At 38.8% G+C, this 23,091-nt stretch overlaps 1 protein-coding gene across 1 annotated transcript; it reads left to right on the top strand.

The window, feature by feature from the left end:
* The first annotated feature begins 2,131 nt into the window (after positions 1–2,131).
* Positions 2,132–23,033, top strand: FAM168B (family with sequence similarity 168 member B). Its single transcript, XM_014941531.1, has 7 exons — positions 2,132–2,141; positions 6,560–6,640; positions 9,737–9,820; positions 13,891–14,033; positions 14,991–15,168; positions 16,402–16,531; positions 17,838–23,033. The coding sequence occupies exons 2-6, from the start codon at positions 6,571–6,573 to the stop codon at positions 16,512–16,514; spliced, it is 588 nt and encodes a 195-aa protein (XP_014797017.1). The 5' UTR covers positions 2,132–2,141; positions 6,560–6,570; the 3' UTR covers positions 16,515–16,531; positions 17,838–23,033.
* Positions 23,034–23,091: the final 58 nt, after the last annotated feature.

Here is a 23,091-nt window from a genome sequence, read left to right as displayed (position 1 = left end):
CCTTCTCCGGCAGCGGGGTGGGCCCGGGTCCCGGCGCAAGGGCGGGGGGCGGGCCCCAGCGGCGGCGCGGGCAGCGCTGCGGGCGATGCCGGGGAGAGCGCTGCGGGCGGCGGGCAGCTGCGCGCCGCTCTCCGCCAGGCGGGGCCGCCAGTAACCTTCAGCGGCGCTCGGGGGCCCGGAGGGCTCTCGGTAACAGGTGTCTGCAGCGGCCTTCGCACGGCGGCAGGTGATGGGCTCACGGAGTAGGGAGCCGGTCGCCCACCGTCCCGCGGCACCGGGGGTGGGCAGGGCCCGCGGCGCCCTGCTTTCCGCTGCTGCCGGCAGCTCGGGTTACCTCCGGGCAGTAGGTTGTTTTCGAATGCGTGGGGCCTCTCGAATGCTGGTTTGGTGCTGGAGGCTGTCCCGTTGGTAACTTCATAAAAATTCGGTATAGCGTCACGAGGGGGTCAGTCGGATGGATTTTCAAATAAATAGTGTCAGTAAGCGTCAGCTGCAGGTGGAAGGCTATACACATGTCATATCTGCCCTGTTACCTTTCTATCTGTGAGCTGGAGAAAGGAATAAAATCTAGCCGTCTGTAGCTTCTAGGAAGAGTTGTGAGGCAAAATCCAAAAAAAAAAGGCCTGGTGCAAACCGTGCTTTCGGGGCTTTTCTAGAACTTTTGGAACCAAACTGTAAACACAGGCCAAATGATGAAATCTGTACTCTGAGAAACGTAAAAAGTTAGAGTTTAAGCAATGGGTGGTATACGGCTCTCAGCATGAGAAGAGCTGGATTTAATTTGCTTTTAAATGTTGAGTAGCAGTGTACATGTTACCTAATTTCACTAGACTTTCTGTCTGCTCTAATGGGATTTTACTGTAAGATGTATAATTGTTAGTGTCGTAAAACTTCCATGCTTGTATAGTGCACACTTCCCAACCTGTACTTTTTGTGGTAGTAATTACACAGTTTAACTTTCTGGTTAAAAAAGTAGGAGGAATTAGAAGGCTTTTGGAGATTCTATCTCAATTTGGAACTTGACAGTTTCATCTTATTTCAAAAAGGAATGCTAAGTAAACTGAAAATTAACTTAATGAAAAAGTGCTTTGTAGGATAAAAATTTACCAAGAAGCAGAGCTTCAGGATTTAACCAAAAAGTTGTGAATATGATTCCTACGCATACTGAAGTTTTATTTTTCCAATTTGATTTTTTTTCTCCTGTTTTTCGTAGTTGATTAACTTCCCCTAGATTTGGCAGTAGACAGGCTTCTAAGACTCTTACTGTGAGGAATGGGCGATTTTGCTGCGCTATTCCATTTCTTTGAAATGAAAACATAGATGATCTCAAAGTTCTGCAGGAGATGCAAGGATTTGAGGTGACAGTTTTTACCCCCTTGTGCAGTAGCGACAACAGAAATTGTAGGCTTCAAGAAATGCTGGGCTGTTTGTTTAATCTAGGCATAAGTAGTGGGATTTTTGAAGAAAAAAGGTTCTGATTATGTTCTGGGTAGTTTATTTTGTTTGGGTTTTTTGTGTTTTGGTGGGTTTTTTTAAGACTAGAACAATGTCACTAACGTACAAATGAAGTTGGTTTATGAACAAGATCTAAGTATGAAATTTTTGGTATAGATCTTGTTTTTGTGAATGACATACAGAACTAATTCTGAATCTTGAATAAATAACCATAGTGTCTCTGTCCTTACTGGGTACGAGAAGCATTGGTGTTAGTGTATGTGTATTTCAAGTCTGTTACTCAACAAAAAAACCCAACCGTAACAACAAACCACTAGTAGAATAGGTGTAAAGATGAGAGGTGTATTCATTGGAAAGGATTAAAAAGTCTAAACTGCTCTATTCCTTTATAGTCTTATAAAAATTGCGCACACACAAAACACAGAAGGGTGATTGCAGGTGTCTCATTCTTTCTCCTTCGTGACAAGAACATCAAGCAGGGGAGGAAGACTTGCATGTGAATGATGTTTCCAGCTTTGTATTTTGCCTTATGCGTGAGCTTTGGGCAAGACTGTTAATGGTCCTTTTTCAGGCTGTGGCTCTGCAACCTCAATCTGTGCTGCCACTATCCAGTCCTGCTCCCTTCCTTGCGTTGGAACTGGTGCTATCTTACCCGTTTGGTGATGGGTCTCGGCTCTCTCATGCTGGTAGGAAGAAAACACAGAAACCCTCTGCCCAAGAAACTCTGGCAAAACCCAGAGTTGTGCCAACTGCCTCAGCTGATGTAAATGAGTGAGAGATTAGAGTGCCAGTGCTGTCCCAGCGCAGGGAGTGGGGTTGCTTGCCAGAAGCATGGCACTTGTGCGTGAGCATTGATTCCAGCTGGCTTCAGCCACGGACTCCCAGAAACCCAGGCCCTGGCTTGAACAGGGGTAACGCTTGCAGTGACTTTTTTTGAGAGCTTGGGTGAATGGAAGAAATGAAGCACAAGCTACCTGCAAATACCAACACAGCGTGGGGACTGGTGTTTTAGACTTTATGAAGTCTTGAATGTCTGCTGATATGACCCTCCTTTTTGTAAACTAATTGTGACAAAAGTGCCTGTTACTTGGCCTACAGTTCTCATCAAAGGGCCTATTTTGGTGGCTGAAGTTTTAACAGAACATAATGCAACTGAGACTTTAATCAGTGTCAGTTACTTGAAGAGCAGGAGTGTCCTGAGCTATTTTCTTTGTTACTTAGCAGTGGAAGTAACTCTTCTTACATTACAAACTACCAGAGTCTTAAGAATTGCGTTTTAATTCTGTTAAGCTATGACTGGAAATGAAATGGGTAAAATGTAGAATATTACAAAGATGTTAATTAATATTGTTAAGGTATTGTATGTAAGAGGAAACTGGGTTGTTCGTACCGTTTCATAGCATTTAAAAAACATTCCAGGACAGATAGATGTTAAATACTGTAATGACTTCATGTGAATCTGCTTAAGTTCCAAGAATGAAAACATTAGTGGACCACAATAGTGTGTTTTAGGCAAGGTACTTACTTAAGAGAGGTTATTCCCCAAGTCTTGTGATAGAATTGTCATAAAATGAGCACAAAGTGGCATTCAGTAGATCTTGTTCTGATAGTGTTTCTGCACAACTCTGAAAAGAAATATTAAGAAAATGTACCTGAAAGGAATGCACAGTTTCTTTCACAGTATTTGCATTGATCTGTGGGTTTTTGTGTATCTCTGTAAAACGATTTTTTAAAGCAGAATTTCCTAGAAATGTGCTCATTTGGAGAGTAGCAGGAAAAGCCATGTGCAGAAGCATATCTAGTTTGGAACGGTAGAACTTCAGCGTTAGCAGTGGTTTGTGCTCAGCTTCCTGAAACATGGATTTAAGAGGAGGCTGATTGTCCTGGTACCTGTCCCAAGAGGAGATTTAACAGGCTTGATCAGAACTGAGTTTGATTGTTTGGCTTTGGCAAGAACGGAAGGTGAAGCGTTGGTGCTTCCCAAGTGTGCTCGCATGGTTTTTAATCGGAGCATCTTTAATAAGTATGATTACCTTCATTTCAGCTGAAAGAATTAGTTGGCTGTAATTTATATACAGTTGACTCTGTGCAATTTATATACAGATGATGCAGAGTAGACACTTATTTGCATATACATTAACATGAGAATGCTTTGGAGGGGATGCCAACAAAAAGGTTGAAAGCCAGGATTCCCTGGGTTCACTTTATAGTACCTTCCCTGGCGTTTGATGTGGACTTTGAGCATTACAGGGAAGTGGACTGCAAGGTCCCATATTTCAATATAACAGATGCCCTTCCAAGTAAAATTACGGTAAGAGTGGGATGATTGCAACCACTGGGTAATACTGTATAATTATACTTACGCATCTTGGGTCCTTCTGAGAAGGCCTGAAAATAATTATTTTTAATTAGAAGTGATCTGAAGTTTTGTTTGTGTTACAAAAACCATAAGCACTTTTTGTGAGCTGGTGGATCTGTACCTGTATTTCAGTGGTGAAAGCAAGGCTGTGAAAGCAGAAGTGGTGAAAGTACATACCTGTTCAGCCAAAGCTGAATTAATGTGTGAGTGCACATGCACAAATGTTGAAGTATGGATGCATTTGAAGTGGAAGTTGACATTGTTTCCAGTAAGAGACAGCTTGCAGGCTCCCAGTGCCATAGTTCTTTTCCCCCTTACTTCAGTGGAATTCCTTTCCCTTAATCTGAGGTTTTAAAATGTATTTTACCCACATATTTGTAGAATGTTCTTGGTAGTTTTCTTGTCCACTTGCTTTTTGCTTGTTGCCATTCAGAACAGGTTACAGGGTCTTCTTTCCTCCTAATTGCTGTAGAGGCTGCAAGGAGGAGGAGCATTTTTATAGGAATATGGGGGTCTTGGAGAGTGCTGTTCATGTTTGAGTGGAAAGGTATAGCCACCTCCCTTAAGAGTTTGACCTCACAACTCAGAAATGCTGAGGCTGAAATGAAGCTTGAACCTTTTATGGGTTTTGTCAGTTTAGAGACAAAATGTGACCAAATCAACATGGAAAGAGGAGCAGAAAAGGAAATGCGGGGAGATACTAAGGGAACAGACTGAAAGTTTTCAAGTAAGTGAGAGTCATTGTTTAGGAAAGGATACACAAAAAAAAAGTATGGAGGGAAAAAGAACTGTCTTGCTACAGTAAAATATTAGTCCTCATTGTTTAGGAAAGGATACACAAAAAAAAGTATGGAGGGAAAAAGAAATGTCTTGCTACAGTAAAATATAAAAATATGCCTGTTGGTTATAGTACAGCAGAGTTAATGCTATTAAAATCTCCACGGGGCTTCAGTGGAAAATAATGCTCTATACTTGAAGACAACGTTTGCTGTAGAACATTTCCGAAGAGATTTGTGTGAAACTGCTTTTTTGATGTTGGCCGGGTGATTAAAAGGTGCTGATCTGGGCAACTTTCTTCATACTAAACAGTGTCAGTGGCGGGTTGGTTGTTTTTTGGTTCATTCCTAATGGATTCTGTTGTCTTGATATGTAATCAAGTATGAAACTGGAAAAAGAAATGCTGTTGAAGTTAGTATTATTGTTAAGTGTGTCTGCGGGAAAGTCCAAGAAACTGGTGAATCTTGTAACTCTCACATCAAGTTTGGGTGTTCTGTGAATCTGATGATAGACTTCTTGTTACCATTTACTTTCTGATTTCCTAACTTTGTGTCTCTTTTACTTCCGTTGTGTACTATGTGCTGCTAAAACTCTTGACACAGAGCTGGTTTTAGTGTTACTTTTAAAAAGCAAACTATTTATGCTTTATACAGTCACTTAACGTAGGTTTATCAGCGCAGCTCTACTGACAAACTCAGCTCCCGTTCCTGCATAACCTATTCTGTCACTAAAGTAGTGCATGTGTAATTCTCACTCTTTCTTGCTTCATAAACTTTATTTACAAAATTCTGTTAAACTGTGTTAAACTGCTTAACACGCCGTTCATTTAAGTAAGACAGCATCTCAAGATTTAGAAGAGGAAGTGACTCGGTTATCAGATATTACGAGTTAATAAGCAAGTCTGGTTTCATTGTGTGGCCTCTCTTGCTGTCGGAGGCTCTTTGTGGTGATTAAATGGGCACTTGCAGGAAAAGAAGTGGTAAATCTGGAAATATGCAGAAAATCTGATTATTTTAGATATTGGGGTTCAAATATGGGGATTTTTTTCTAAAATATTAGATACAAGGTTGCAAACAGTACTCTTGTGAAAGGCACATGGTGGGCTTTCTTGTGGGCTGTGCTACAGTGCCATATATGCCTAGTACATAGGCGTACTAGAAAAATTGGAGAAGCATCTTCAATGCCATTTTATTTCCCTTTGTGTTTACATACAGGATCCTTTTTGAAACTGGGGATTTGGTTTTATTCCTGCCAGTGATGCTAGCTATAGGTGCTTTTTTTGGTGTGTGAATACGTAATTCAGAAAGGACTGGACCCAACTGTCAAGATTGTCATAGGCCCTGAAGAACTTAGCAGCAAGTAATCAAATAAATAAATGTGAGCTACCTGTCTAATATAGACAGTCTTTTTCCTCTTACTTCTGTAAAACTTGGGTTGTTGATGGTGAATGAATTTAGTGCTGGTAAAGGACTGGAATCCCAGGCTTGAAATGCCAGTAGTAATAGACTGTAAGTATTTGCATGCCTTGGCTAGATGCTTCAAGAAAGAAATGGGAAGAAATCAAGACTGAGAGCTGGTAGATGGATAAGTGATTGATAGATGACGTTGGGGGAGAAGCCAACACGTGTAAACTCCTGCATTTGGGTTATGGATTTGCGTGCCATGGGGCAGCACTTAGGGATGGAACTATTTTGAAGGCATGCTCTGCAACAGGGAATGTTTCATTTCTGACACATTCTGTAGCCAACTGAGGGCTGTGATGGTTTGAAACTTCTACAGTGACTCTGCCTTGCTTGTAGCTACAGTTTTAATGTTGATGAGTAGTGGAATTGGTGCTTTTTCCTCTGTTACTCTTTCTTCTCCTAGGCTTTCCCCCATTTCCACTTCCATTCTGATTGATGAGATTTCAAGCTTTCCCTATACTTAAGTAAATAATTTTTTCTTTCTTTTTTTCTCCCCTTGATTCAGTTACTGAAACCATGAATCCTGTGTATAGCCCTGGATCTTCTGGGGTTCCCTATGCAAATGCCAAAGGAATTGGTTATCCAGGTAAGTAACTTTTTTTTTTTAAATGAGTTTCAGTTACACTGGTCTTTGTAATCAAGAATAAATAGTCACTTTTCAGTGGCTTCATGTATGGTGATCTGTTTTGGGATTTGGGTGGTGTTTTCTTAAATTTAAAAAGTGATATTTCAAGAGTCATGTTATTTCTGTTTTATTTCTAACTTCAGTATCTCCTCCAAAGCAGCTTATTTTAGGAGCTCTAATAATTATGCCCTGCAAGAAGAGGAGTCAGTCTATTTCTGCTGCTAGTTGGCTGGTGCTGTTAACCTTTCTATCCTCTAATTCTTGTTCTGTTTTATGACTGCCTGAAGCATAGCATCAAACATGGGGCCAAGAACGTGGCCACAAATGTTTTTAAAACAGAAATTAAATGTATCTCTTTCTTTCTGTGCCTCTCATTTGGCTTCAAGTTTCCCACTGGGGTTTTTTTCCCCTCATCTCCTAACGTGTGTGTGAGCAGGCTTCATTTCTGGTGTCCCCATAGTTCAGAAGTTGGATAAGGCAACGATTAGATTTGGACAGAACTGTCAGGGAAAGCCGAAGAGGAGGGCTGTGTGCCTCTGTGAGGCGTTTCAAGCAGTATGCCTTCATGCAGAATTTCTTTTTTTTTGTTTGTTTATATCTGCAGGGTAAGGGAATTGCTCTATCCTGGGAGAGGCTGGAGGGTCTTTCAGCTCAGATTTTATGTATTGTAACCAATTAAACTTTTGTAGCTTTTACAGGGAGGCTGGTTTGTGATTTAGTTGGTGTCTGTGTTGGGAACTAGAAATCACTCTGCGCCATTACTGTTTATGTTCTTTGTAGCTGTATTATATTTTTCTGCTGGCATTTACTGTGGCTAAATTTGTTTTTCAGCTTAGGTAGTGTACTGGAGTAGCTGTTTTCCTGTTCCACTCTTCTCTATTCCTTCTTCTAAATATTGGTGCATAAGTAAATTTTCCTTACTGTTGACTTAGTCATCTCAAAAACATTTTAATTTTTATTTTTACTTTTCAGCTGTTTTTAATTTTTTCCTTGAACTAGTGTACCTTTCTTAATTTCCACAGTATTTATTAGTGGAAAACACAAACTGTGTTGCAGTGTTTTTAAGTCTGTTGAGTGACTGAAATGGTGCAGTAATAAATTGTAAAGCTGATTCTGTGTAACCGTAAGTCCCACAGGATGGTTTTATTGTCTGTAACTGACTTAGTTATATGGACTGCAGCAATTTTATAACAAGGTAAGCAGCAGTGCTTTACTAATTAGTATCAGTTGCAAACTATTACAAATATAGAAATAATTGTTTTTTCAAGGCTTTCTTTAGATAAAGATTATTAGGAATTATTTAAATATAACTTTGTATTTTTACCTCTATTAAGTTTCTAAACACAGATTTATATTCATCAGGGTTTCATTTGTACCTATAACCATTTACACATTACATTGAAGTTCTTGTTTATACCTGACCTAAGTGGTATTTACTTAGGTTAATTTACTTAGGAAGATACACTACTGTAGATTCATAAGTAGCAGTTTAAACAATGTTACAACTTCAAACGTTTTATGTTCTTGTTAAACATATTAGACTACATTTTTAATTACAGAATTACATTTTGAATTACTGTATATTTGCTAGTCTTCACTTGGTTGTAACTTAACACAGCTAAAATATATGTCATTGAAGTAGAATTGTTATAGAAGTGCCTTAAATGTCATGCCACAAGTTCATCTCTCAAAATTCTTCCTTACAGCAGTCAGTCAGTCAGTTTACACAACTGTGACCCCAAAATTCAACTTAGTGAGCTCTATAGTGTTGCACTGTTACAGATAGTTTGCTGAGCTGCCTGGTTCAGGCTTAAAGATTCTGGGATAAATGCAAAACACGTTCTTTAAAATGAAAAGTAGACAATTTTAGGATTTTTTTTTAAAAGCAACTGTTGAATGGCTAAGTCTCCCTTCTTTGCCTCTCCTAATTCAAAAGCTACAGGTTCTGCATTCAGAATCATTGAATTTACTGGGTTGCATGGTAATAGACAGTAATGAGTCTATCGCTAGGTGGAATGTATTATTTAAAGGTGCTGTGTTTCTAAAACTGTTGCATATTTAATAGCTGTTTATATTATACTACACCTATTTGAGGTTTACAGTAACAAGGAATCAATATCCAAATTTTCTCACATGGATGAAGGTTCTGTGTAGAAGTTAAAACTGCTTCTTGTCATAGTTACATTTTTCACAAACGACTTTTTTCTTGAGCAGCTCAGAGTGCTCTGCTGTGGAGCTAAACCTGTGAAGAAGGAAGAGACGAGTGAAAATGTATAGAACATAAATAATGTTGCAGATACGTAGTTGGTCCGAGTCAGGTGTAAAGCTGTACTAAAGCTTTCCTCTAGCAGCTTGTAAATTTGAAAACTCAAGAGCTATTTATGCTCTGAAAAGTTGTTATGAATTGGATAAGTTATTTTTACCTTTGATTTTTAAGCCTAAGGCTTTTCTTAATCTTACCCGTGCTGACCACCTAATAGTAATGCCAAGTGTCTGTCACCTGATACTGTACAGAGTGCTTTACAAAACAAGGTTAGCATATATAGTCCTGAGCTAAGGAATTTTTGTTAGGAGTCATTGCTAAGGACGTTGGGATTTATAGCAAAATAGAAACCCTTCAAATATGAATAGTAGTTTAAAAGTAGTAGCTTTAAGCCTGATAGGGAATATGCAAATAGTAATTCCCTTTTATCTGGGGAAGTTGAAATCTTTGTATGTTGGTAACAAAATATGGTAGTAACTCTGTCTTTGTAAATACAGACATTACTCAGTTTTACAGTTTGGAATAATGTAAATAAGTTCCTGGAAACATTAAAGGCTATGTTTACTTCAGAAATTTCACTTATTACAGTCTAAACAAATTTTGTATCTTTCAAGTAACTGTAGCTTTTGCTAATGCTGTTTTTTGCCTTATATTGGAGGCCAATATATTGCCATGTTAGTTCAGCCATAGTTGTTCTTCTATTAAGAGATGTACAGGGAGAACCTTTGAGAGTAAAGTCTGGTTAGACTGTGCAGTCAGTCTAGAAAGTAACTTTGACATTTTCTTTCTTTTAGCTGGCTTCCCAATGGGCTATGCAGCGGCTGCTCCTGCCTATTCCCCTAATATGTATCCTGGAGCAAATCCTACCTTCCAGACAGGTATGTGTGTATGTGTAACAGGTATATCAAAGCAGTAACCTCAACTTTGGAAGTTGGTAGAACCAAGAATGAGGAAAAGCTGTAGGGGCTTACAATAACACTTATGCTGTGGGATAAGTTTTACATTACTTTGAGCATGACTCATAAGGAATCATCTGATAAATTAAAATTAATATAATCTTGTCTTAAGTCATACTGCTTTCACCTTCAGAGAAGGGAAAAGTTGAGTTTTTAGCTGTTGTTTTTATATTTCAGGCTGATACTTAGGACTGCATCGTGTTTCCCTTCACTGTTTCCTTTGTGATTCTGCTTGCTTTGCATCTTACTGGTTGTTTCCAGATTCCTGTTTTTTCTTCTGTCATCTTCAAAATTCTTTTTTTTTTTTTTTTCCCATCCTTTTCTTAAATCATGTATTTCTAAGTTCAGCTTGCTGCCTTCTTTCTGCCCTTAAAATTGTTTTCGCAAACTAATTGTCTGGAAAGCCTGATTGCTGAGTAAAACTGTTTTGTCCGTAGTGGATACTGGGGGAGGATTTTGGTAACTGCACTTGCATGCTTGGCATTTAAGAGAAAGGGAATGTGGTGAGCCTGGGAAAAGGGAGATGGAAAAACAGACACAAGAGAAACCAAGTCACTCGCCTAAGTTGTTTTCATGCTTTCACTAATAGAAGATGGTTTTAATGTTCTAATGCTTGAAAGAAAACAGAAACTGGTATCATTTGATTTCCACTTAATCCAGGAATGTACATCTGATAGAACAGTATTCTCCCTGTGATTATCTTGCATACTAAGCAATTCCTGACATTACTTTGTTAATGTAGATCTGGGCCATCTTCAGGAGCTTTCACTTGCGGGTGTGATGCCAGTTTTTCAGAGATACATGTGGCACGTAACCACATTTGTCCCTGAGTGCCCTTGTGTAACTTACGGGGATAGAAAAGGATGCTGCTTGAATTTGGGAAGCTTATGGTGTGGCAGCCTGCTTGGAGTACTGCAGTTCCATGTTTGTAACATATGGCATTTCATTAATTACCAGGAGACTCTTAAAAGGGTGTGGCAGCAATAACTGAGGCAAGAGAAGGTCATCTAAAATGTTCGCCTGCAGAACCTGTTAAAAGTGCACAGCTCTCCTTGGAGTTGTGGAGTGTTCTAGTTGGTGCAACCTGCGACTGTTCAGTTTGCTGTTTAGAGGCATAGGGAGTGCAGAACTGATCTTGGTCTGTCTGCAGTCTTGCATTTAAGGCAGGGAAATAGATGGACATTACGCATTCCAGTAACTAAAAAATAATATAAATCCATCCTTTGGATAGGTTATTGTCTCCATGCAAGTATCATATGTAGGGGAACCAGCTTGCAATAGCACTGGATTGCTTAAGAACTTCTTTGAGAGTGATGTTCAAGGGAGAGCAGTTCCCATTGGGGTATAACTCTTAACACGGGAATCAAAATCCTGTATGGTTTTTCATTATCAGCTTGTATTACTTACTAATAAGCTGTCCGTTTTCATGGTTGAGATTACCTCAGTGATGTGTCTCTGCCTCGTGTGCTCTGCTGTATATATCATGGGGATTCCTGCAGCTGTGCTGGGGAGTAGCTGTAGGTTTTGATTCTAGGATCAGATAACTGTAAGGTAGTTCCAGTCTTCCTACCGGTTGCAGTTTGCAAATCCTACTGCAGGAAGATGAAGATAAGCTGCATGTAACCAATTCACCAAATCACAAGAGTGATGTAAGAAATCGTTCACTTTTTTGTGAAAAAGGAATAAAGACATATAGAAGTTGTATACCATCTTCAAATGTCTGTAATTTTTTTTGAAGCTAGTACTATTAGAGTCTTTATTGCTGTTGAATAGAAAACAAGCTTTTATTTCAGAGCTAAAATAGCTTTAATTTTTAGCTACTCTTTAAGCTCTGAACTAAAGTTCAAAAATTTGTTCTGACTCAAAAATGTCTTCTAATTTAGGCAGATACAACTTGAAGTATTTTGTCCTAACAGCTGGGATTTATTTTTTTAAAACTTTCTGGTATGTAAGTGCTTGTTTCTACAATCAAAGGTTTTCTAAATTCGCATCACGTGGCAGTATTTGAGTGTGCCATGCCACTGCCATTGAGAAAGGGTACATTTTCACAGGTATTTTTCTTAAATTTCTGTGGTTTTGAATAACCATGTGATTTACTTTTAAGGTCTTTTCTCCCTGTAAGGGAGAGAAAAAAAATTAAATGGGAAGGCAGATAACTTCTTGTACAGGTGTACCGCTTTGCAAGATTGAAAGTTAAATTGCCTGTGCAGCTCTATCAGTGGGGTTTTAGAATGAGAGTGGGCTTGACTGAGGACACAGGGTTCAGTAGTGATGCCTCACGTTCAGCATTTGCAGCAGAGTTTTTCAACACAAATAGCTCCCCATACTAGTTACTTCCTCAGCATGCTCTAGTCATTAGGATCTCTGAAAACAAGAGTTCAAAGTAAGTGCTGTGGTAGCTTTCTTGAGTATCTCTATAGGTGATAAATTCTATTTAAAAAAACCCACTCACATAGTAAACCTATTTCTTTGCTAACATAACAATTTTCAGTTTGAAGGGTGGCACGAAATGGGAAAGGAACTCAGACTTCTGCAAAAAGAATGAAGGTCATCTGTCATCGTGCTGCCTGCACAGACTGATTTTTCACAACACAAATGCCAGTGTTCTCTCTGCTATATGGCTTCAGATCTGTTCTCAGTATTGAAGTCAGCACATTCTATAAAGATTTAGAAGCAAACCTAATCTCTATTCTGATAGTCTCTTTTTTTTTTTTTTTCCTATAATTACCAAGTGTTTTTTCTTCCTTGTGTTGCCCTAGTACCAGTGTGTACAATTCCAGCTAAATAGAGATTGTGTCTGTGGATGTTGCATCTCCTAGTGTGGTAGACATACATAAGACCCAAGACCTTTTCAGCATAGCACAGACTAGGGCCTTGATGCTTTCTCCGGAACAGGTCGTGCCTGTTGTTTACTACCCTAAATATTATTACTGGTGGATGCTGCTGCTTGAGGTATTTCTGTTCCTACTTCAGCCACTAAGCCATAGTATAATTGTGGAAGTACAGCGTGCAGCAGCAATGGTGCTTTTCATAGATCTCCTCCATGCCTCATCAAGCTCGTGTTCTGTTATTCTGAGACCTTGGCTGATGAGGGTTGGAGAAATTATGGAAGAACTGTCTTTAGACAGTGTCTGAGCCAACAGTTGCTGGTTATCTCTGTCAAAATTGAACAGTTCTCACCGTTTACAAGGCAGACTGATTTTAAGGGCCTTCTACAAAATTCTTTCTGATGGCATCTGAAGTCTTACTGTAATGTATAAAATAATTAAGTGATAATAAGGGCATGTCTATGTATGTAATATACAAACAAGAGATTTAAAGATACTGAAGTGCCTTTGAAGTCTAATTTGCACTGTTGATGAGTTCTACAGTGCTTGTGTTTTAAAGGTATGGCCTTTCATATTTATTTTAGCCAGTTCAGAAAATGCCAGAAAACAAGCATGGATAAATGTAAGTTGAAGTAGAGGTTGCAGATTGTGTCTCTCTGTTCTCTGAAAAGCCGTCTCGAGCTCTTTACATGATTCTGACTTGTGAATTTGTTATTCTTGTGTTGTACCATCTTCAACGCAAGATAACAGCAGGTCAGTTAACCATTACTGGTTTGACAGTACAATTTGGTGTGTGTTGAGAAACTGGGGGCTGATACTAACATGTGCCAAATCCTCCTATGTAGGAATGCTGCCTAATATGCCAAATCCAAGTATTTAGTGATATTACTACAAAAATCCAAATCGTTTTTTTTCCCAGTATCCATAGATTTGAAAAGCAAATTGTGCAAAAATGCAGTTAACTTTTCATGCTTAGTTGACACGGTCCAGTGTTCTTTTCAGACTGCAATCAGTGCTGTGTACATGGTGGAACTTGTGTCTGCCAAGTACTCACACGAGGGTTAGGGAATTTGGAAATGAAGAAAGCTGTTACCTCTGACTTTAGAAAGCAGTGTGCTGACGCTTGCTTTTCATGTTTTTAATGCAGATTTACCTTTGTTTCAGGTTATACACCAGGCACCCCATATAAAGTATCTTGTTCACCCACCAGTGGTGCAGTGCCACCCTACTCTTCATCGCCGAATCCCTACCAGACTGCTGTGTACCCAGTCCGAAGTGCCTACCCACAGCAGAATCCATATGCACAGGTAAATGAACAAAATGAAAAAAAAGGTGTTTGGATAGTATTTTGTTTATCTTGTAATGTCTGCTTGAATTTTTAACTTTACATCACATTTATTTCTTCAGGGATGGAGAGAATTTTTAGCTGCCTCCAGAGAATTCTTAATGCAGTGATTTACAGTGCACTTTTATGTTCTCTCTCTCATGACGGTTACTCTGCACTTCCTGATAATGTGTTCAGTCTTTGAAGAGACACTAGATTCAGTAGTTTTAAAAACATATGCTGGATGCTGTAACTACTGCATCCTGATTCCATTTGTCAAAAATTGGCATGAACTTGCGTTAATTTTTTTTAGGAAGCCTCTATTGTGATTCGTGGAGTTACCAAGTCTCATACTAGACAAATCATTGCAAAATATTAGAAAGGATAGAATTAAGCAACTTCAGTAAATATGATATTTTAGGGAAAAGTTGGGCCTGTTTTTGCATAGAGGAAACTTGCCTGGCACGTACGCAGTAGTTGAAGAGAATTAATAAGTACATAACAAGGTTTATCTAATCTGCCTAGTGTATTTAGATTTGCCAAAAAACTTTGGTTCTTTAACTTAAAGCAGCTGAATAAAATGCTGTGAAAGAATGAGAGAGGTTTTGTTATGGATTAATGTATGAAAAGATGTGAAACGAAGGGAATCAGTGACAGAATAAGCCCTTATTGTTGAAGGTGCGGTCAGCATTGGAGTTCTACAAAGGTTCCTGCTTTTTAATGTTATCCTAAATGCCTTTAAAAGGGGCTAAATGTTAAAAAGTTTGCTGGTGAAATGCAATTGGAATTGTTGAAATTAATAATTCTGCTTCTGCTCTGTAAATACACTTCATCTTTAGAGTGATGTTTTTATTTTATGATACATTTGTGAAAGAAGACATCATTTATCTTCTCCACCAGATGTACTATAATTACTTAATTTACTTTTTCTCTCCAACAGCAAGGCACTTACTACACACAGCCTTTATATGCAGCACCACCCCACGTAATTCACCACACCACAGTTGTGCAGCCCAACGGCATGCCAGCAACCATGTATCCTGCTCCGATCCCACCACCCAGAGGCAACGGGGTGACTATGGGGATGGTGGCTGGGACTACTATGGCAATGTCAGCAGGTATGGGAACTCAGAACCCTTCTGTTTGCTTGATGAAGCTCTCCGTTCAGGTCAAGACAGGGCACAGCTGTGTTACCCAAATGTCCAGCTAGATCAGGTTTTGTACTTATTCAATGATATTTTCATCATCTCTAAGGATGGAGATGCCGCATCCTCTTTTCAGATATTAATATTATGGTAGAATAGTTCTTCTGTATATCTGTATGGAATTTAAGTTGCAGCCTCTGCCTCTCATCCTGTCAGTGTCAAGGGTCTGACTTCTTCTCAATACCTTTCTTTATGCCTAGTTGAAAACAGCAGCCTCTTTAGGTCTGAGGCAAATACGGTGTTCTCAACCCACCCCTCGCATTGCTGACCTTCTTTGTATCATACATGATTTTATGTGGTTGCACGACCTGCAGGTCTTCTGTGCATTAAGCAATGGTCAGGGATGTCAGCTTCCTAATGCCACACTCTTTAAGTGGTAGTGTTTTGGAGAAGATTTTGTTTAACCAATATCTAGACTCATGTGAGTGTTTACTGAGGGGATGTCATGCTTTGTTATCAGTGGGTTTAGAGGAATTGTCCACATTCACTCAAAGGATGCTCAATTCAGTAATTTAAAAAACAAGAGCCATGAGCTTATTTTCAGATTTTGTTTTTGTCTTGTCTGATTTATCATTTCATTTGAGAAATCTCAAAACTAGAGAACTTGGTGCCACACACTGAGCTAACATTGGAGTTTTGTATGTGAGCAAGCTTATGCCAGGTGTGTGGTGCTGTTCCTACAAAGCACTGTAGAATAGGACTGTTAAGATACTGCTATCTCAGCCCCCATTTACTTCTGAAGCCCCTTAGTCTGTAAAAACCTATCGGGAATAGTGCAAACTAGAACTAATTTATTCTGATTTATCCATCAAGTTATCTCTACCATCAGGTATTCTTATGGCATGTAAAGCCTGCTGTGGGGAAAAGTTTTGCAGTGAATAATGCTTATGTTACAGGGTTTCTGCTAGAGCTATTTTTGAGTAATGAGTGTCTTTGTGTGCGTTGGACTAAACATCAAAATGCTCCTCTTGCATAAATGTTTGAAGGAAGATTGGGGCTGGAGAGCAAAATGATACTGGTAATTTTAAATCGGAAGATGAGCAAGCTGTGATTGTTTTTAAAATTGACTCTTTTTCTCCTTTTTTTTTTTTTTTTTTCCTGCACTAGATTTTGTACTTACTGAAAAAAATGTCCTCTTCATCCTAGGTACTTTGTTGACAACTCATTCCCCAACTCCAGTAGCCCCTCATCCAGTTACTATGCCCACATATCGGGCTCCAGGAACACCAACCTATAGTTATGTGCCCCCACAGTGGTGATCATCCTGGCAGTCAGTGTAAGTTACCAATTTAGATTGAAAGCAATTAATATTTTCTTATAAATGCCACTGTTGCAGGTTGTTTTAGCAGACTTTTCAGAAGGTAAGCAGTCTGGGGTACTTTGACAGTATTCTACTTGAGTAAGAATACACAAAAATTATGTTTTGTTTGCCACTGTTGCTTATGTTTTAGCTATTCCCTGCAAGGAGAGAAGCCTTATTAAATAGTTTTAGCTATTCCCTGCAAGGAGAGAAGCCCAGACAGGCTTCTTCAGAATCTTCAGAAATTGTGAAACATTTTCACGGTTCGTGATTGTTGAATATGAAAGAATGAGCCTTATTAAAATACATCTGGGACTAAATGTATTCAGCATTTTGGATTTGTTGGTAATTGTTGAATTCAGCAGTGCTGTAATTCTTGAAGGAAGCAATGTGTGTACCTTTGTAGTTTTATTTTTGATGGCTAAGTATATAGGCCAGGTAAGTGTTTTGCTTGCTGAGGGTGAATCTTTCTCACAAGCTGCTGAAATAAACACATGACCTTAAGTTAAATTTCCTATATTTGCTCTGTTTCAGGTAAGTCTCAGTTAATATTTCTTGCAGTCAGCATGGAAAGATCGTTTCTAGTGTGGACCAAACTTTAGATCATGGGTTTCATAACATAATCAAACTGACATAAAGCCTAATGTTTCTGGGGTCCTCACTTCTGCATAAATTGAGAACAGCTTCATTTGAAAGAAGGACTTGTCAGACCAAGTGAACTAGAAATTCTCACTTGTACTCAGTTTAGTTTATGACAAAGTTAACTTTGTTTTAACTTTCTTTGGGTTTCTGTTTCAGCAGTTAGGAGTCCAGGGGACTGTATTTCCTTTAAGTTAGTAATGCAGCAGCTGTTTCTCGTTTTGCTGTGATAATACGTATCACTCTGCAGATCTGAAATGTTTCACGTACAATATTACATCCAAGAATGTCATGTTACATCAGCATCAAAAGTGAAAGTTTTGCTGTCAACTCATGACTGTTGATAATTAAATTTAGCATAAAATATCTTTTTAGTATTGCACCTTCTACTAATGACAAAACTACTAGGAAAGCTGGAATGGACATGACAGGAAAAAAAATCAATGTAGTGAACTCTTAACCTGGAAGCCTGTAGACTGCAGTTGGCTGGATAAATGTGAGGGTAGCATTATGTAATGCTTATTATGTGTTGTGTGTGCGTATCGACGTGCTGCATGCAGTGTTCAAATGTTCTGCCACGCTCAAACAGTATTTCACATAATTAAGAGTATCTCCTACTTTCCCCCCCTCCCTTTTAATGTAGGTTTGAAGATGGGAGATATGCAATCAAGAAATTGAGGTTTAAAAGTTGGTGCTGAAGCCCTCATGCCTCCAACCAGGACTTTTCTTCTGAATGCTTTCAACACTTGGCTAAACACTACTAATTCCTGATCACTGAAGATTTTCCAGTGCTGCATATCTTACATCTTGGAACTCCAGCAGTTAGTCTTAAAGCAAATCCTGTTTTGTGGACTGTCTTGCAATTTTTTAGCTAATTATAATGATAAAAAGGGAGTATAAATTTATTCTGATCCATATCTAGTTGAATGCATGTTAAAACACAAAAACAAAGCTTGCTCAATCTACCTGCAGTGACTGATGCAAAAACCATCATATGCAAATCCAAAGGAACCGAAAAGTATTTTACAACTTGTATCACTAATGCACTGTTGTAATGTATGCAGGGTCTTAAAAGGTAGAACCATGAAAGTGAGTTTCTTTATAGGATACCATAATATACATTAGATAAGTGCTTCAGCCTTTTTCAGGTTGATGGAGTTGCCAGTTTAAAAGGGGCATATTTTTATTTAAGTGATGTATTCTTTTCAAATTCAACTACTAAATTGGAGTGACTGGAAAATGAGTCAGACAAGCTGTAGAAATCCCGCACACTCTTAGTTTACTTCATACCTTTTCATTTTCATTGTATGGATTCAGTGTTATACAGATGTTCTTAAGGATCAGAATGAAATGACAAAGGTAACACTGTGTGTGCCAGTAAATAAAGCAAACTTCCTTGAGGCATAACTGGCTGTTAGGAATAGTAGGAGGCGACATCACTTGCGTAATGAATTGCATGTCCTGGGGAGATGTATATCCAGTACTATCTTTCATGTGATGCAAGATGTGTCAAAGTGAGACTGCCACACAGACTGATAGAAAAACACTTTCTTTTAGTTCTCAGTTCAGGAAATCCGTGCTGTTTTTCCTAAGGAATGTTGTAGTTGAAAATGTATGTGCAGTTGATCCAGCTTGCTTTCCTGAAACTTAAGAAACGTTAGGGCTTTCTACAACAAACAGGAGGAGCTCAGCTGCATGTTACTCTGAGGAAAGCTTGTGTGCCTGATGAGTATGTTAAAGGGGAACAAATCATTTTAACACAATTTCCTTATTAGCTACTTGCAGTATGGACTATGGATATGCTGTAGTAGGGCTGCCAGAACATAAAGGTTTCAACTAATTATTCTCTCTTTTTTTTTTCCTTCTGAAAATATTTGTAATTGAAGTAGGAGCCATTTGTTGGTTACAGCATTTTGATGTGTTTTCTTAGTATTTTCTTTTTTTACTTCCTAAATTGCACTTGGAAGCACATAAAACAAGACTGACTGCAGATTAGCATTTCATTGCAATGAGTCACTTCTGATATTCTTTCTTGCAACTTCAATTTTTAAAAAGTACCTCAAAGCAAATGCTGTAGGGATAAAGGGCTAGCCTTAGAACCCATTTGTATACCAAAATTGTTACAGGAGAGATTTTAAATTTTTAAATTTGAATATTGCACATAAAATCAAGGTTTTTCTTAAACCTCCTTGACTTACAATTCCAGAAAGATGCAATTTTCTTTTTTGGGATACGTTCCGCCTGCAATAAATTATGCAGTAAATGGTTATAAAATGTTGTTCCCTTTTAAGCGTTTACACAGAGGTATATCAGGCTGTATTCTTGTAGGTTAATTTCCATTCAGAAGTAACTTTTTTTTTTTAAGTTGTATATCTAGTTACGCTTCGTTTTGGGGTGTTCTGCTCCTATACAGATTTGGCAGCTACTTCAGGGTAGCACCAGAGCTGATTCAATGCTGCCGTTCAGTACTCTCTGCCCTGGTGGGAGGCTTACGGATCTTCATCACCTCTTGGTGGTTAGAGCCTTCAGAAACTTTGAGTTTTGCAGTAAGCACTCTCCATCTTTTGTACTTCCTTTTTTAATTTTTTTGGTTTAATAAAGTTTAGGTTTATTTTGCATGAATTAGTGTCAGTGGACGGCCCCCTTATTTCTAATGCCTTGAACATGACTATGTTGGAATAAGTACTTTAAACCTTACTCATGAGCACTTACTGCAGCTTAGGCGTTTCCATATGTTTTTATATGGAGCAGAAAATGACCCCAGACAAACTTAGTTGAATCTGTACTGCTTCTTCATTCAACTCTGTTTAACAATTCCATTCGTGTAGTAGATTTGCAGCTTTGATTAGTCAGGTGTGCCGGAGAGTACAGTGAGCATTCATACAGGCCATGTGTCCGTTTTAGCTAGTAGAGAGTGGTTATTTTGTTGTCTTAGCTAAGATTTTAACAAAGAGCTGAGGTGTGAAACAGTGCTATATTGGGGAGAAGCTATAAAGAACAAGCTCAAAGCTTTGCTGTCTCCTGTCTCATCACCCAACAAACTAAAGCTTTGAAAATCATAGGAGAGAACTTTCATGAATGCTGCAATAGATAAATAGTTAAGGAACGACCAGAACTTCCTATATATTTGCTCTAACTTCAGATTCCTAAATGTCATCTTGGAATTGGTCTCTGTATAATATTCCATAACATTTAGGCAGTCTCACTTACTTGAGCACTTTTCTTCTAAGTTGCATTATGGGATTCATCCACGAGGGGGAAACTGTACCTTTTTTGGAAGGTACTGACACCTCCCAGGTTCGATCGATTATCATCTACTGGGAGGGAGGAGCGTGTCTCCGGGAGCTGATACGGAAAGTAACCAAAAGCACAGTGCAGGGGGACGGGGGGGAATATCTGTATATATAACTATCTTAATGGTATTTTGTTGCAAATAGTAGAAAGCATGGATATAAAACTGTGGCGGGGGAAATTGTACATCATTAAATAGGCGTTTACACAGTGAGGGTCTTACGAAACATTCTCTCCCGCTTTTTATATAACATTCCCTATTTAGAATTCCTTTATAAATAAATACGCAGTATGTGTTTGCACTAGAGCTCCTCAGCAAATGAAAAGAGCTAGTGCAGTAGAGACATTTCAGATCAAGCTTCTCTTTAAAAAAAATAAAAAAAACCAACAAAAAAAGAAACAAAAAAAAAACTTTTATGGCAGCTTTATATGATTAAAAAAAAAAAAGTACTACTTTAAACCTGGAACTGAAAATAACTGTTGCAGCAATAACAAAGAGAAGTCCAAGAAAGATTATTTTTTTTTTTTTTTTTTTTAATTATTATTAAAATTTCAGGTGTTGAGTTTAGATAAAGTATTTTTTAAAAACTGAGGTATTCCCTATGTCAGTAACAACTGATGAAAATGTCTTTTAAATGTAGCAGCAGCAAAAGAAAAACGGCTAATAATTGGCACCAAAAACGTGTAGCCCTAGTCAGTGGCGTGGTGGGTGTTAACGAAACACTAGGAAGGAAAACAGAGAACCTACTACTAGATCTTGCTTATGCTTGTTGTAACCATCTCCTGTTTGAAGTTTCTAGGAGACGTGCAGGAATTGCCATTCAAGAAAGCTTCTTTTTGAGTGTACTATGCAAGTTAAATGCTTAGATGCAGTGGTAGATTAAAAAATCCTTTAGTTGAAGTCCTTCCTTGTATTGCTTCATCCACTGGAAAAAAAAACAACCAAACAAACAAAAAACAAAGCACCACCACCACCCGTAAGTACCACCATGTCTTAGTGTTGTCTGAGCATAGTTCATGGTACAGAGTTGTATTCCAGGGTACTCAACATTGACTACTCTTCATGGAGCATTCTGGCTTCACTCCTACTTGGGTAGTAAGGCCACTTAAGGTATCTGAGCAAGAGATGGACAGAATTGACTTGGAGTCACTCCCCAGTATTATACACCATTCATTTGGGCCTAGAACATGTTTTTGCTGGAATAGGTAAGCACAGTGATCTGATACTACCACTTAGCTCTAGGCTTAGACTTGTGCCAGAGTAGTAAATACCATGTTGGTGAAACCTCCCATCTTAGGAACGCGAGCAATCGAGCTGCTTCAGCTGGAAGCTGTGGGAAGGAGGAGGGATGCTGTGGTTGGGGAATGGTGATTTGCAGTTGCCCAGGATGTGGTTTGTGCAGTTGTGGGTAGGAAATAGGCATGGTCCGTGTCCAGCCTTCTCCAGCAGGTGTCACTGCCCGACCTTCGCACGTCCAGAGGGTCACACTCATCCTCACGTCCAAGTGTTTGTGAACGCCTGTTCGAAAGACATGAAGTTTTAAGCTCATTCAGATTGTTCTCATTAATATAAGTGTCAGCTTTCTAATCCTGTATTTTATCAACTGTAAGCTTCCTGCAGCGACCCTCAGATCTGACGAGGTAGAATGCCAATTCACAGAAACAACTGCAGCAGAGTTAGGATAGTTTTGTGCATCGAGCCTCGCTGAAAACCAAGCTCATTCTGAGATCTCCTCCAGAGCAGGGAGGAGTTTTCCAGGGGCTGTGTGTTCCATCGGGGGGGTGTGAGAGAGAGCGAGGGGTGTTTCGTAGACAGACGAGGGGGAAGAGGAACAGTGTTTCTCCAGGGACAAGGAAACCTTTTCTTGTGTGGGTTGAATATAACACTGAAACATCTGAATTCCACGGGTAGTAAGGGTCCATTTGAGATTCAAAAAAAATAATCTAAACAATTTATGGGCTCTGAAGTTTCAACATCAAGAAAGCGAACACGACTTTTCTAAACTGTTGTGACTTTTGGGCACTTAGCAGGCAAACTGGGAAAGCTTTTTTTAGCTGGCTGCTGTACAGACTTGTTTTAAGTAGAATGGATTTGTTAGTGGGTTTTTTTTATTGTAATGCTATTATTGGCTGCCCTCATGTCTAAGATTTGAAAAAGTGAGTGCATGCAATGGAAGTACAAGAGGCCCCAGTAATAGTTCTCCATGTTTGTTATGAAATAGACACAGGTTTCCTTTTTATGACTTTTTTTAAAACTGTCTTACGAACAGTTGTATTGGTACTTTTTTTTTTAAGTTTAGGTCAATGTTGTCTTCCAGAATAAGTTTTAAGGCATCACTCACTCCTGCATTGAACTATCGCATCAACACAAAGAGTGGAGATTCCATTCTGAGCCAGTTCAATTGTGAAAATTCATACTTTTTTATTTTTTATGCAATTCAATGAGTAGATGAGCTCAGATTTAAATTCTTAAAAGCACGTTTATTGTAACAAGAATTGTTATGTATTAATACTTCAGTTTTCAATAAAGATTGACTTGTGTTGCTTATTGTGGTTTTTTTCTGCTGTCTGTGACATCGTTTTAGAGGAGATTCTGTTGCTGGATA

Source organism: Calidris pugnax, unplaced genomic scaffold, assembly GCF_001431845.1.
Source record: "Calidris pugnax isolate Ruff unplaced genomic scaffold, ASM143184v1 scaffold117, whole genome shotgun sequence".
In the NCBI taxonomy this organism is placed as follows: Eukaryota; Metazoa; Chordata; class Aves; order Charadriiformes; family Scolopacidae; genus Calidris; species Calidris pugnax.
This window is presented reverse-complemented; position numbering and strand designations above follow the sequence as displayed.

Excerpts from the sequence above, each read along its gene's own strand:
- FAM168B (XM_014941531.1), top strand. The coding sequence starts at position 6,571 with ATGAATCCTGTGTATAGCCCTGGATCTTCTGGGGTTCCCTATGCAAAT. Across the intron at positions 9,821-13,890 it reads AAATCCTACCTTCCAGACAG|GTTATACACCAGGCACCCCA; the intron begins GTATGTGTGTAT and ends CCTTTGTTTCAG. Across the intron at positions 15,169-16,401 it reads TACTATGGCAATGTCAGCAG|GTACTTTGTTGACAACTCAT; the intron begins GTATGGGAACTC and ends TCTTCATCCTAG.